Source organism: Mesocricetus auratus, unplaced genomic scaffold (genome assembly GCF_017639785.1).
Source record: "Mesocricetus auratus isolate SY011 unplaced genomic scaffold, BCM_Maur_2.0 Super-Scaffold_100028, whole genome shotgun sequence".
Classification (NCBI taxonomy): Eukaryota; Metazoa; Chordata; class Mammalia; order Rodentia; family Cricetidae; genus Mesocricetus; species Mesocricetus auratus.
Window position 1 is genome coordinate 19,588,681 of NW_024429209.1, and position 15,843 is coordinate 19,604,523.

General features: G+C 55.1%; 1 protein-coding gene across 1 annotated transcript in view; it reads right to left on the bottom strand.

Moving 5' to 3' along the window:
- Window positions 1-2,241: 2,241 nt before the first annotated feature.
- The window catches only part of Pmepa1 (prostate transmembrane protein, androgen induced 1), a 49,037-nt gene continuing 35,435 nt past the window's right edge, over window positions 2,242-15,843 (bottom strand). The window contains exons 2-4 of the mRNA XM_005074473.4: window positions 10,117-10,271; window positions 3,993-4,043; window positions 2,242-3,714 (exon numbers count right to left, since the gene is read on the bottom strand). Coding sequence (XP_005074530.1) covers window positions 3,193-3,714; window positions 3,993-4,043; window positions 10,117-10,271 — 728 coding nt within the window. The 3' untranslated portion in view covers window positions 2,242-3,192. The remainder of the gene's footprint in view (window positions 3,715-3,992; window positions 4,044-10,116; window positions 10,272-15,843) is intronic.

The window sequence follows — 15,843 nt, forward strand, 5'->3', positions numbered from 1 at the left end:
AGAACTGTAAAGTTTATTTTGCATTGCATCTTTTCATAATGCTGTCACTGGCACCAGGGATTATAGGTACACAGAGAACAGCTTCTTCAGGCCTGGGCACAGTCTCCCACAGTGGCGTGCTCAAGGCATGGAGGGGAAAATCCCAGGTGTTGACCAGGAATGGAAGCTGTGAGGGCTGCAAAGGAGGGCATCCCAAAACCAAGCAACAGCGCAGCAGGGCGATGTGCTGAGGGAGGGGTGTCGGGTGACACTAGTGACGCACGCGGCCCGCTAGACTCCGCGGTGCCGTGGCATTCCCGGCTCTGAAGCACGGGTTGTCGTCCCAATGTTCTATGGTTCTGGAAACTGAGGGGCACATGGAGGCCTGTTACGTGGGTCACAGCAATGACCAAGAACAGAGAACGGGTCTGGTTTCTGACCGGCTCTGATTTTTGTTATAGGTTGGATATGTGGCCGTGTTTTAACTTTTTGCTAAAACAGACTTCTGAAAAATCTCCTTTTGCAGCAAGCGGAGTCACGCAGCCCCCCAAGCTCTTCAAAGCTGCACCACCAGCCCTGGGCTCTGCAGGGAAAGCAACTGCAGAGAAGTTGCTTTCCCTGCAGTGAGCATTTGAAGCGGACTTGTTGGACAGGGAGAGCGGTCACTGTCTCAGAACCTCATGGAGCAGCAGACCCCTTCTCCCCAGGCAACCAGGTCGGTCCCTCTCTAACCAGTCACTTCCCAGCACCTGCATAACTTCAAGACTAGTGCCAGAGATGAGAGCCCAGAGCTCAGGGTCCCAAGGCCAGCAGCCTGCATGTTTGCAAAGGACACTGGGTGTCCTGACTTTGACTAACCCCTCCCCCTTCAGGCTACCACAACCCACATCCAAAGGATCCCACTTTTAAGTCCAGGGTTGTTATCAGAGGGGGTGGGCCCGCCCCTAAGTCAGATGGGCTCAGCAAGGTCCTGCAACAACCTATACAAAGAAGCATGGACACCCAGTTTTGCTCCAGAGGAGAGTGGGCACATTTCACCCGGCTTTCAGCCCAAGCCACACACACAAACAAGGTTCGCTTGTCTAGATTTCCCACCCGGACGGAGAACCACGTGCAGTATTCCACAAGAAGGCTGCAGGGACAGCAGGAGGCCTCACCAAGCAGGGAATGATGGGGACAGTTGAATTCCAACACTACCCTTGGCGGACTGGGCCTGTGAACGAGACACTGCCCGGAGGGAGATCGCTTCCTCACTAAGGCTTGGGACATTATACACACAGGGAAACATGGGAACATGTTGGTGACAACAAACTCCGGTATCTCTACGTGACATTTCAAAAAATCCTCTTTGAGAGAGGGGTCAATTTTAGGTGAACCCCTCATGGAGAAGCTGGTCCGAACACTGACAGGTGTGGGGATTTTCTATCAGGCAGGTCTGCAGAGCTCCGGGCTCAGAGGCATCATGGGGGCACCCTACATTTAAAATATGTGTGTGTGTGTGTGTGTGTGTGTAAGCAGGCATGGTGGCCTGAATCCAAAAGTAATAAAGAGTGCTGTATGTAAGTTATTGCCTCTCAACTTGTTTACACCTCTGGATGGGAAGGGGTGGCGGGGTCACTTTTGCTCCTGCTGAACCCTAGGGGAACTCACTCCACACCCGTCTTTTTTCTTGTATTCACATAGGGCAGAACAGCAATCCTTCTAGGAGTCCCGTCACACCCCATGCACTAATTTATGGGAAATGAGACCCTGACCCCGCAAAGAATTGATGAAAACAGTCAAAGGCTCACATGGAAAACAACCGTTTCTGGGTAGAAGAGAACGGTGCCAGTGAGAGAAGGCAAATTGTTTCAGAGCCTGAGGTATGGGCTGGAGTTGGTGGGCAGTCATTTGTAACCTTTTCAGGCTTCCTGGGGCGGGTGGGGGACACCGGGGCGACTGTCCCTTTTCCATCTCAGATTGACTATTAATTGGCTTCTTGGAGTGAAAATCAATATAGAGTAGAAATAGATTGTCTGAGGTCAAGCAGCTAACAACCCCCCCCCCCGGGGGGGGGGGGCTTTCCTACGTGGCAGCGTAGAACCGCATACACCCAGCCTTGGCATGCTGGTACCCAGGCCCCTTCTGCAGGAAGCGAGCTGCTGGATTCCCCCAGCACCAAATGCAGCAAGTAGCTTTGGTTTTTGGGGCACACCAGGCCCCTCCCACTGAACCTTCATAGTTTTTGTGTTTTAAAGAGGAAGAGAAAAAAAAAAACTAAGATTCCTTCAGTAACAGTTTATTTTCATATGGGGAAAAGCATCTGCTATCAGGTACCTCTGTGGGACAGCCCTGACTCAGCTGTAACCCAGAGGGACGACGTGGGTCCCCTTCGGCAGGGAATGTGTAACTGCTCACAGCCTATTTGGGCAGAAGCATCTGCTGGCTTCAGGCGCACGGCCCTGGGGAGCCCGACTTTCTTGCACTGGGGCGGGAGGGGTCTCTGAGACCCGGAAGGACACCCCCACTGCTCTGTTCAGACCAAACTCAACATTTCTCCTTCAAATCTCAGCACACCCTCTAGAAGTTTTCATCAAACAAGCACTGATATATTATATTAAAAAATAGTGCAAAATCTCAACATTTATATAAATAGCTCTAAACCCCTGCTTTGTAGGTTTTTTTTTCTTTACAAGGTAAATACACACTTTCGGAGTTGGCACTCAAAAAAATTGCCATTTTTTTTCTCTTCTAGATCAGAAAACAACTTTTTTTTTAATAGGCCTCTTCTAGTACAAAAATACTCCTGCTCTCCCACACAGTGTCTCTTATTTTATATATATTTATATATATATATATAATATTGCAGATCTTAAACAAAGGTTTTGTGCAAATATGTCTTTAAAGTTAAGTGAAACCATCATAAACAAAAGAAAGAAAGCATTCACACATGGAGCTCAACTAAGAACAATGAAGAAAAGACTAGTGGAGGATTTTCTCTTTTGCCTTCAAGACACGGCTCGACAGAGAAACGCGGTATTTTTTTTTTTTTTGCAAGCTTTCTGAGCTTCTGCATTCAGACCACACAGAACACGTAAATATTTATACACAGAGAGGAGGGCTGGCCCGCGTCACACAGGCCTGTGCGTCCTCTGCCTTCCTGTCCCTTCTCTCTCTTAAGTGCGGAGTGTTTCTGCCGTTTGCCTACAGGTGCCCCGGCCCGCCCCCCCACTCTCAGAGGGGGTGACCTTTCTGTTTCTCCTTCTCTTTGTTCTCCAGGGGGACGACGTGAGGGTGATGGAGCCGGGTACCCTCTAGCAGGGAGGGCGGCCCGTTACTCTGCTGGTGTTGGAAGGAGGACCCTGGGTAGTGACCGATGACCTCACTGTAGGTGGGGGGCGGCCCCTCCACGCGCCCACCGCTGCCGTAGCACGCGGCGCTGATGCCCGAGTTACTGCTGGGGGGGCAGGGGCCTCCCAGCATGGCGCTGTCCATGAGGTCGCTGTCGAAGATGGTCCGGTTGGGGGGTGCGCGCACAGACTCTCGGTTCAGCTCCAGCTGTTGCTCGGGGTCCCGTAGCTGGAGGGTGCAGGGACCCTGGTAGGGCGGGGGCTCCTCCCCATCAGACAGTGAGATGGTGGGTGGAAGGGCGATCTCCTGCTGCAGGTAGGGGTAGGTGGGCTGGAAACGGCTCCGCTGGACGAAGGGGGGCACGGCCAGGCGGTCCGTGGGTCGAGGAGGGGCATAGACCTGTGGCTGGAAGGGGCAGAGCAGGGGTCAGGGAGGGAAGCAGGCTCAGATCGGGTCCCCAGATTCAGAGAGAGACTGGGCTGCGGGCTCAGTAGGGGCTGCCCCAGGTGAACCCCTGGAAACAGGGCCAGCTGTAGATGCCACTGCCCACTCCTCCCACCCCGACCCCATCCCACGACCCTGAATCAGGGAGTGAGTGTGTGTGTGTGAGATCCTGGACAGTGCCCAGCCTCTGAGAGCAAGGGGTACCACAGGAGGGAAGGTGAGGTGAGGCTTGGTCTTACCTCCGGCATTCCGGCTGACACCGTACTCTCTGAGGGCCAGAGGCATCCTTCCTACAGAGTAGAGAGGGATACAGGGTCAAACAGGGTCGACAGTGGGCAGAGCTGTCGACGTGGGGTCCCACCCACCCTAGATGCAAACTTGAAGTCTTGGGCCCATCCGCTTCTCTTCCTCCACCCTCCCCACGTCTGTGTGGTCAAGAACAAGACAACATTGGCCTTCTGGGCTTCTCCCGTTGCCGTCCTGTCAGGCTTTCTGAAGCACACGTGTGATCCGTGAGGCGGCACCCTTTTTCAACGCCTGCAGGCAGCCTCCCCCGGCATGAGAGCAAACCTGGAATTGGCGGACAAGGAAGCCCGGCGTGGCCTTCCCGCCTGCCTTCTCCACCAGAACTACGCGCTCCCCACACCATCTCGCCCAAAACGTTTAACTTTGTCCTGGCGGGTTCGGCTCCTGAACATGGGGATACATACACTCGGCTGCAGAGGTCCGTGAATTTAATGTTGAACATCACAATCACCTGACCCTCAGGGACAACAGAAAGTGACAGGTGCCACCGCCCCTCCCCCCATTCATAGAAACCAGTGATGTTCAGTGCCCAGGTCTCTGTAGAGCAATGGACCTCAACCTGTGGGTCGTAGCCCTTTTCAGTGTTGGGTATCAGATATCCTGCACATTAACATTTATTGATGATAGCCAATGTTATAGGAGATACAATATATTTATTTATCAGAGAGAGAGCCACACAAGCTAGGAGTTAGAAGCGTGGCTGGCTTCCAAGAGAAAGAGAGGGTCTTTTTCCTTTCACTTCCTTTTATATCTACCTGTGCTAATTTACTTGTCCCCACCCTCATGGGCGGATAGCTTTGTGGGGTTCACTCCTACAAACATTACGATTCATGACAGTATCAAAATTACAGTTATGGAGTGGCAATGGAAATAATTTTATGACGGGGGTCACCACAACATGAGGGACCCCATTAAAGGGGCCCAGCCTTAGGAAAATGGAGAACCACTGCCATAGAGTCTCAAACGTCTTTACGTGGAGCGGCTTGTGTGATGACTGTCACTGGGAAAAAGGATGCCTGGATTTCGGCTTCACTGAGATGTTCCTACAGAAGTAATGCAGCTGAACATTTAAAGCTTACAATCTGGTCAAATGCCGCACCCCATCACACCACAACCCATCTCCCTAAAACTGTCCTGGGCTGCTACTTCACTGAGTTTGGGAAAGGATGCCCAGCCCTAAGCTGCAGAGGCTCGCAGTTCACCCAGTGGCCACTAGGCGGTTCCGGGTCTGCATCTGTAGGCGGGAGATTATGTCTCTCCCTATGCAGTGAATGGCCCTGGCTACCCAAAAGTTGTACCGGCCAGCTCCCCTGCTCACTGGAGCCTCCCTCAGCTACCCCTCCCATACACAGCCATCCAGTTGACCTCCCTGGACGCCTCTGCCTGCCGGATAGTGGGGCCTGAGCTGGCCCCCCATCCCTATCTTGCAGATTAAGTCAGGCACACACTTAGGGAGATGGGAGCCAGCCCCATATACTGCACCCCCAGGGTCCTGGCTTTGTTCTGCCTCTGCAGCCTCCCACAGGGCCACTCCTTTCTACCCACGCCCTCCCCCAAACCTGCACAGGATAAGCGGCCAGCCCCACCTGCCCACGGCCGCTCCAGCAAAACTCACACCCTCACGTGTGTTTCCTTGCCCGTAGCATGTATGATGCACACCTCCCCTACCTCCCAGCCCAGACGTCCTGGATAATTCTTACTGTCAGTTTGACATGACCTAGAGGAAGGAATCTCACCTGAGAAACTAACTGCCTTAAATCGGGTTGGCCTATTGCCAGCCGGTGAGATGCTGTCTTGATTGATGATTGATAAAGGAGGGCCCCGCCCACTGTGGGTGACACCACCCCGGGGCAGGCTAGAGGGTGAGGCGGAGGGCACTGCTCCTCCATGGTCTCCGGTTCAGGTCCCCGCCTCGAGTGTCTGTCCCGGCTTCCCTCAATGGTGAGCTGTGACCTGGAAAGGCGAAGGAAGCCCTTCCCCATCTAAGATGCCTTTGGTCACAACGCTTTATCACAGCATCAGAAAAGCACTGGCCCTCTCTCTCCCTTCCTACACACGGCCTCACCATCTCTGCCCGCAATGGCCTGTCTACATACCTCACTCTCTCTGCAAAGCTGCAGCCATGCCAGGAGGGGCTGCCATATCCCCCACGCCCAGCACGCAGCGTGGTTCGTAGCACACACTCAAGTTACAACCATGCACCATCACCTAGTGTTCCCTAACCCTGGGGCCTCAGGAAGTCACCGTGTCTGGAGGTAGAGGCCAGCCCCAGCCAGCAGTGAGGATGGCCCCTCCCTCCCTCCTCCTAGAACTGTATTCCTTGGCCTATTATTGCTCTGGGGCTGGGGTGTTGGCTCCTGTTCTGCGATCGGTTCTCAGCTGAGTTGCCCCAAGTTCACCATGGCTTCCCCACAGGCTCCCTGGACCTCCCCAAAGCAGGTGTCTGCCGGCCATTTCCACAAAGGTTCAGAATAACATCTCTGTATGCATGAACTCTCAAAGAGCAACTAAAACATTATACCAGAAGAAAAAAACAAAAACAAAACTCCAAGCAGTTTCTGCTTTGTTAAACTCTAATAGCTCAGACACTAACAAGCACGGTTGGGTGCCAATAAAACTTTATTCACAAACCTAGGCATACAGCCTTTGGACCAGGCCAGTCTGTTGAGGCCTAATAGTGCCTACCTGACTCCAACTCCAGATCGAAAGCTACTACCTGGCTTCCAGGCAGGGATCTGATTGTCCCCCTTGGCTCCATAGTGACAATCGTTCCCTCCCTGTGGGCAAGCAGTCATCCAATTCTGCAGAGCAAACCCCTGGCAGGTGGAAAGCTGGGACCCACCCTGACACAGGCTTTGAAAGGCCTGGATGAATCTCTTTGAGGCTGGGTATGGATCTAGGCCTGAGCTCCCACTGACCCTTGTGTCTGGTTTCGCTATAGTTTTGCCTTTGGCTCCAGAATATGAACTCTAGGCAGGCTAGGCTCCATGGGGAGCAGGTGACCCTTGCCTAGGGTTGATGAGAAGATACAGCCTGGCTTCACCCCAGGCCCTAGCTGGGCTTCTGGTCTGAGGTGACCTCAGGGGAGCGACTCCCGGGGAGGGGGGCACTGAGGAGGTGGATGCTTACATCCAAGCCCAGTGGGGACAGGCACAGGCTGTGCGGGACGGGCAGGGCGTCAAGGCAGGGACCCACTGTCCCAATGGGCAGGGGAAGGACAGCTGGCGGACGCTTAGGAGTGGACCCTCAGGCCGACCGCCTCAGAGAGAGACTTGGTGGCCGGTGTGCCGCAGCAAGGGGAAGATGGCGGACGCCGAGGCCTTTAGCCAGGCGGTTCTCGCATATAAGGCAGGAGTCCTGGGATGGAACTGTGGCCACTCACACAGGTAGGAGAGGGCCCCCAACTCCAGGGCCACCTTGAGAAGAAGTCACTGTCAGAGACATCCAAGGGACAAGGCCTGCACGGGCAGGTGAACTAGTGAGACACACGGAGCCCAGGCAGACAATTGTTATCTAGGTCTCTCTGGGAGGTCACAAGTTCTGGAGATGCCTCAGACACACCACGTGGGAAAGAGGGGAGGGTGTCCCAGGGGAACTGTCACCTTCTGCTCCAGGCCTCCCCTGGGCTCCCTGTTTATGCAGCCAGGTGACACTAGGGACGCTCTCTTTGAGGCCTGGTGTCTTGGGAGGAAGGTCAGAGTCTTGTCTGTGTCGGCAGCCGAGCTCAGGTGTCCACACAAAACAAGCCGTCTGCCACGTGCCCCCAGAGCCCCTGTGTTTCCCCAGCCCACTCTCTCGGCTCAACCTCACCCCACAATGGGCTGTGGGGCCTTCACAGGACACGGCCGTGAGGGCTGTTTGGCCTAGGGCAAGGGTTCCACCTCTCTGAGCCCTAGTTTCTCCTCTCTGAGGGAGTGAGCCCTGGATGTCGCTCACGGCTGGCACTGTGTGACCAACACTTGCCAGGCAGACGGCAACGCCTGTTGCTAGGTAACAGATAACAAATGAGCCAGGTGAGCCAGGGCATGGCAGGCAGGGTTCCTACACGGCAGGTGCCAGCTTTGCCCTCAGGGTGTGTCTCGGGCCTCAGCAGGGAGCGTCTGTGTCTCTGTCACGGTTCTCGTCCCGATAAACTGGTGACGGCCCTGTAACCGGGCCAGACGCGAGCAGAGGTGCCCAAACCTGCCAGGGACAACCCTGCTGTCTAGGGTGATGGCCAGTTCTTTCTTGGCTTAGCCCTTAGGATCCAGGTGCCTCTGCCAGCCTGGGACATCCCTCAAACTTGGGCACTCTGCCCAGCATGGCCCCTCGTGATCACCCCACCCTCCTAGCACCCGCTCAGCCATCCTGGAGACGGACTGCCCCCATGGGCTGCTCACGTGCTAGCTCCCTCCTGCCACCGCTGGCCTGCCCAGAGAGCAGCTTCCTACCCCGCACTGCGAGCCACAAAGAGAATACACCTCCCTCCACCCCGCTGCTGCCGACGGTGAACGCCCGAGGGCAGGTCAGAGGGTCCCCTAAGGCCTGATGCCACAGTCAAGCGGGCAAGTGCCACCCACAGGAGATCGACTATCTAGTGGCAGTGACTCTGGAGTCCAGCGGGGACGCTATTGGGTCCCAGGACATCCTTGATGCTCACAGCACTAATGCATCAAAACACAAGCTATGTCAGGAGGGGCCCCTCAGGCGCAGCATGGTTGTTCCTCTGTACCACAGGGGTGGCTTCAGGGTCCCCAGAGGTACTGAGACCAGTTTTGTTCAAGCTCATGTGTGTGTGTGTGTGTGTGTGTGTGTGTGTGTGTGTGTGTATACCCGCACGCGTGCGCACGCTTGCTTGCACAGAGACCAAGCAGCCCCTCTGGGTGCAATAAGTTACTCTAGGTGACTGCCCCCCGATAGGACGTAAATAAATGACCTGCAACTAGTTACACAGTGTCACTCAGGCTAGCAAGGGGCCCGGCACACACAGGGATGCTTGCTTTCTGGGCTCTGAGGATGGCTGGGACCCAAGACCCTGACCTCAGACCCCAAGGATAGCTGCAGTCAGTCCTCTCTCCCTCTGAGGAGTGCCATGTCTCCAGCTTGTAAGGCCTCAGATCTGCTCACCCGCACCAGCCCTCAAAGCTGGAAGCTCCCAAAGCGGGGAGCCCCTTATATGGAGCCCCTGCCTGTGATCTCCTGCCACACATGGCCCTGGGGTGGTCCTGGCTGTCCCCCGTGCCAGGGGAGCTGGAACATCCAGGGAGCCCTCAGCAGAGAGCTGGCAGGTGAGGCATCACATGGGTGAGGGAGCCTTCTAGCCAGAGACAGCTAGCTTACTGTGTCAAGCCTGAATTACCCAGCAGGTGCCTTTGCTGCCTCCTCAGGTGTGAGGAGCCAGATGAGACTGAGGCCCAGGAAGAAGATTCTCGGGTGTCCGGTTGCCTCCATGGCCTCCTAAGGCACTTGGACTACACTGTCCAAGTACTGGCAGTGCATTGGTGAGAGGGTAGGACTGCTATCTAGGTCACAGCCACAAGATTCGGGGCATCTGTCCCACACCTCTGTCCTGGTTGGCACCCAGTCAAGCACCAGCTGCTTGCTGTCTCTCTGCTCTGTCTCAGCTAGCTTCTCAACAGCCTTGGGAGGCCTGACCCTGCCACCACATCCCCCAACCGTCTCCCACCTCCCCGCTCCCCGCAACCCCGAGCCCATTCAGTCTTTAACAGCGGAGCTCCTCGGTGCGGCTCTCGGGAGCCTACAAAACCAAACTCCTGCTCCCTCTAGGAGTGCAGCAGAAATCTCTCTGGCGCTGCTGCTGCTGTCCCCAGAGTAGTGCTGCGCACGTGGGCTCAAGTACATCTTCCCTTCTGCCCTCAAGGTGCACATTTCTCCAGCCCAAGCCTCCACACGTCCCTGGGCCGCCCGCCCCTCAGAGCGTGCAGAGCCTCCTCCACCTGCTCTGCTGACTGGAGAAAGCCAGGGGTCCCCAGGGCACCCACGTACGGTGATGCGGTTGTGAGGCTAGAGCTTTCCATGCAGCTGGGAACCCAGGCTGCTGCCCCAGCAGTCACTTACTGAGGACAGTCCGTCGTCTCTCCTCCTGGCCTGGCTGTGCCGGCTGATGAAGGAGCGGGCGGAGAGCTTGTAGTGACTCAGCAGGCATGTGATCATCACCACCATCACCATCATCACCACCACGATGACCACTATCTGCACGAACTCCAGCTCCGCTGTGGGACAGAGAGATACACGAGAGAGAGAGAGAGACGTTAGGGCCAGCCTCCACAGCTCCCATCTCCAAAAGGCTGAGGACTCAGACACAGGGGCGAAGTCAGCTCAGAAACCCCGTCCAGGATTCGGCCAGGCCATCCGTGGACGTGTGAAGACACAGTCTCAGGGATGCCACGCATGGCCTGGCTCTCAGCAGGGAACTTGGGCTTTACATCCCCTGTGCCTGGGGTCTTTTTACCTATGGGGTCCAGGGAATAATGTCGGAAAGGGGGAGCTCATGAGGGCCAAGGGAATGCTGGGTAGGATGTGGACAGAAGCAGAGGTACTACATGGGCATTGCATGTACACAAGACCAGCCCGGTGCAGGGCTCTCCAGTACACACACCCCGGCAAGCAACGTTTCAACCTTCCCACCCAAGACAACAGCCACTGCTCATATACACCCCAATATTCCAAACCGCCTGTGTATCCCAAAATAACTTCCCAACCTCCTACACACCCCCAAACGGCCCAATATTCCAACACTTCATCCCCCAAACAACAGCCCAGTGTTTCTATGTCAACACTCTCATACTAACACCTAAACCCTCCTAAACACCCCGGAATAACAGTCCTGTATGCCAATGCTCTTCTTCATATCAACTTTCCAACCTTCCTACGCTCCCCAAAACAACAGCCTAAAGCATGTACATCCTTTACACCCCAACACTCCCATGATGGGGGTGACATCTCAAACACCCCAGCCCTTCTACACCCCTCAAAACAGCCCACTACTCTTAAACACCAACACCCCCACATGTACCCCCAAAACCACACCTCAATATTCTGACACTCGAACAACAGGCCAACCCTGCGTCACACCTCAAGACATCCCAGGAAGCACAAGACAACACACACACACACACACACACACACACACACACACACACACACACACACACACACACAAAACCCATAAGCACATACACTACCCAGTCACACAAACTTGCACCCACTACACAGGGTCATGTCAGAGGCTCCTCCCAGTGAAGGCCCCCGACGAACCCTAGGTACTGCACAGACTGCTTCCCTCATTTGTTTTTTTTTTCTTCTTCTTCTTCTTCTTCTTCCTGTTTTCAGTCTTGGTTTACTTCTCCCCTAGAAAGAGGAAAAGCCCTCAGTCTGGTGCTGGGAAGGGAAGAAGCTATTTGGATAGTTTAAGCGGTTGGTTCTGCTGAGTCTGGCGGGCCAAGGCTCAGCAGCTGGCCACAGCTGGTGCCAGCAGAACCCCCCGGAAACAGGCAGGATGCCAGGAGCCTTACAGGGCACTGGATTCGCCAGACCCCCAAAGGCCCTGCTGGAGGTGGGGACACAGTGATGAGCCTCCCCTGCCTTGGAGGAAAGACCTGGGGGGGGGGGGAAGGATGCACTCCCTGATGCAAGAGAGGAAAGGGACCCCAAGGCAACAAGTTCATCTGCAAGGGTAACTGACTCAGCTGGGGGCTAACCAGAGACGACCTGGGGAGGAGGGTCGAAAGTCTCCATGGGCCCAAACCTCAAGCCCTGCAGGACTCACCCCTCCCATGGCTTCCCCATGCCTTGAGCAGGACAACGGCACACTCACTGCGGGCGCTTTACTGTGAATGGGCAGAAGCTTGCAGGACCTCTCTTTCTCTCCCACTGCCCCAGGCTATCCCTCAGCCCCAGCATCTCTCCCACTGTCCCAGGCTATCCCTCAGCCCCAGCCAGCCTCCAGCATGCATACCATCTTCCCTTCCTGTTTCCAACACCCCACGGCTACCCGCCAGACCCACAGGCCTGTCACACCACTGTCACTGCTATGACAATCGTCTAGGCAGGACCCACTCTGCTACTGGAATCCATGAGGCTGAGCTCGGCCTTCCCCTGACGCAAGTCCCTTCTCAGGCCCCGTCCGAGGTCCGGACCTCAAGCTGAAACAGAACTGTGGAGGAGATGATCACAAATTCCAAATGCCCACAGCTGGGACTCCAACCCAAGTCAGGGCTACAGCTGGAGTTCCCGAACTATGCTCTGGTGGAAGCTTGGCCCCCAAGCCCCCCTCCCCCATCCCTCTCCAGACCCTGCAGCCTCTCAGAAGACCAGACAAACGATGACCCCTCCCCCGGAGATGCTCAAGACCACTCCCACAGGGTATTTAAACTGCTCCCTGCCCCCCCCAACCAAAAACAGATGTGTGGTTTTCTGGTCTCTTTTCCCTCTCCTTTCTGGGAACTGGGAATGGCTGGAAAATCATCTGGGAACGTTGTATCCATTAAACTTTTCTAATTCGGTTTGATTTGGTCTGATCTGGATTGCTGTGTTGGCGGAGAGGCTTATCCCGGTACAGAAACTTTTCAGACTAGGCCCATTTTCACCTCGCCCTGGAGGAGCCAGGTACAGGTGAGGCAGAGAGGGTGAGCTACAAGGGTTCTGTTGGAATTCACCCATTCCTCAAATAAGGACCCCCTCTAGTGGGGTACACGGCCCGAGTAGGGCCATGGTGAGGGAGACCAGGTCACTGTGGCCACGCTCCTGTCTCCCCAGGAGAGGCAGGGCCTGTGCTGGGTAGCTTGGCCTGAATGTGCTGGGCACTCAAGTCTGGCTGTGGGAACCCAGGATAAAGCGGTGCATTCAAGGGACACAGGACCCGCTTTGTGCAACACCCACGTTCCCCCAAAGGGCCCTCAGCCCCTCCTCCTCCACTCTGTACTCCTCACCCCGGCCTGAGACACCCCCTCTGGCTGTCTCTGGGGCTTCTGCCCACTTTAGACCTAAAGGGAGCAGGGGATGTAGACAGCCTTTGTTCCTGGCCTCTGGCAGCCTGAGGCAGCTCCACTCCTCCAGGGGCCCTGGGAAGACTGGTGAGACAGGAACTGAGGCAGCAGGGCTGGCAGAAGCTGACAGGATGTGGGGACAGACAGTGAATGAAGGCCCTGCAGGGCTAGCTGGCGTTGACAAGTCTGGGTTCCTGGGTCCGCTCCCCCAAAGTGAGGGGAGGACTCTGTACCCACAAATGTGACCACCTGGTTCCATGACTACCCAGCTTTAAGCAAAGACACAGACCCAGAAATTTCATATAAGCCAGGAGGAAGGAAACATGGGTCCAAAGCAAGAAACCGAGTGCGTGCATGGAGATGTCTAGCAAAGGCTTGTGTTCAGTGTGGCTGGCCACTGAGCAGAACAGGAAATGCCCACAGCATGGCCCTCACGGTGCCTGACACACACCGAGGCAAAACAGGATGCTGGGTTAGGAAGAGAATACAAAAAAGTCCTGGTACCTCCAAGGCAGGGCACAGATAGACACACACGTGGCATGAGGACCGCTTCCTCAGCACTCACGGAGGCCAGGTACAGCTGGACCCATCCTGGCAAGGCTGGACAGACAAGGAAAACCAGGGCACAAAGGTCCAGACCACACTGCCCGCAGCAGAGCTGAGAACGCACTCTCCGGATTGAGGGCTTAAAAACGAAGCAGAGCCGGGCATGGTAGTTCATGCCTGTCATCCCGGCACTTAGGAGGGTGAGGCAGGAGGGTTGGTACCAGGTCAAGAGCAGCCTGATCTATACAACGAGCTCCAGGCCAGCCTGGTTCACAAGGTGAGACCTTGGCAGTAAGAAAAGGGAACCAATGACATCCTAGCACAGTTATCAAACTTTCAGGCAAGAGCGGGAAGGGAGCCATTCTGTGTGGCAAGAAAGGACACCTCCACAGCTGGTCCCTGGTGCTGACAAGGCTAGCCTTGGCTACATGAGAACGGGTCTCAGAACAAAACAAACCGGGTATTAATCCCAGCACGGGCCTGGAGCTTGCGTTTGTGCCAAGGAAGCAGCACTCAGTTCCGGCTGGTTCATGTAAAGGTGGTATCCTTTCTGCCAGCATCTTTGGTGCCTGTTCTAGTGGACAGAGCTATACTACATGGAGAAGGAACAGCGTTTGACTCCCAGCCTACAGCTCCTTCCCAGTGCAAATTGGGGGGGGGGTGTAGAGCAAATGGGCCCAACCACCGGGTATCGGCGTAGATACCCTCCCCCTCCCCTACCTTCCAGTTAAGAGTGGAGAGCATTTGGGGCTGGAATGCTAAGCAGATCCACCTGGCTGCCTGTAGCCTTAGGTTTTCCTGCACCAGATGCTCTCTACGAGCCTGCCCCTGGGTCTACCTCTGGGGAGGGTAGCAACCTCCTTCCTAGTTAACAAGCAGCCCACACCCGGCCCTGTCTGGCCTCCTGGCCGCACACGGAGGAATTAGGAATTGGCACCGTCTGAAATTTATGAAAATCTAATCTCGTTAGGCCCGCCTGGTGGAGACCCGGCGGGCGGCCTCATTGTCATTCCGAGGAGCCCCAGTCGCTGGGGTTCCGGCTACTCCATCATCATCCCTCCCCCACTGCCTGCTGTATTTGAATATGCGCTGGCTCCCCCATGCCCTTGAATTCAAGTAAAATTAGACCAGACGTCAAAGGAATAGCTCTTGCCATCTCTCGGGTGCCGTTTCAAACACCCCCAAAGGCGCATTTATTTCTTAGTGTAAGAACTTTCATGATTTTTTAAATTGCTTTTCCTCCGAAGGATTGGGGAGCAGGCAGCAGGTTGTGCGGCATTTTCTGGTTTTCAGGACAGACTGCCAGGCTCTGATAGGTACCTAGCTCTGGCCAGGTGACCTTGAATGGCGAGGTGACACCCCCCAGCTCCCTGCAACTTCAGCTACTGTTGCCTTGAGAGCAAGAAGACGCACCTCGAGGGTTAGGAAGGACCCAGCTCTGCCATTCTTGGCAGTCTTTTTTAGGGGGAGGGGGTCGTTTTGATTAATTTCCTCCCCTTCTGAGACAGGGTCTCACTATGTAGCTCAGGCTGTCCTGGAACTCACTATGTAAACCAGGCCGACCTCCATACTCACAGAGATCCACCTGCCTCTGCTTCTCAAGTGCTGAGGTTAAGGGCCTGCACCAGTCACGACACCTGGCTTGTTTTGAGATAGGTTCTTACGTAGCCAAGGCTAGCCTCCAACTTGATATACAGCTAAGGGTATTTTTGACCTTCTGATCCCTGCCTCTCCCTCTCACTGAGATTACAGATACCAAGCTAGACCCAGGGAATGAAGTCCAACTCCAAGATCCTGGGCTCCAATCCTAGCCCTTTCTCTGCTACTCACTTCCCAAGTCCATTTCTCCTGATAAACCTGCTCTGGGACTTTCTCCTCTGACACCTGTTTTCTGTTGCTAGGCAGCAGCCACCATGTCCCCATCAGGACCTTTGCTGCTTCCAGGAATGACTTTTTTTAAACACTCACATGATTGATCTCATCAGCGCTTTCTGGTCGTTGCCCCGGCACCTCAGGAGGTGTTGTCCCCAGGGCACACTATCTAAAACAGCCCTTCGCACCCATGCTGAGGGGCACCATCCCTTTGGTTTATCTTTCTCTGCAGCATTCATTGAGAATTCTCAATCTGACCCAACAGTTCTAGAACACAGATCTAAGCTTATTTACTCCCTGTGGTGGCCCAGTATTCAGGAGAGTGCATGTAACACACGTGTTCAATCAATACACACACACACTCTCTCCTGTGAAAGGG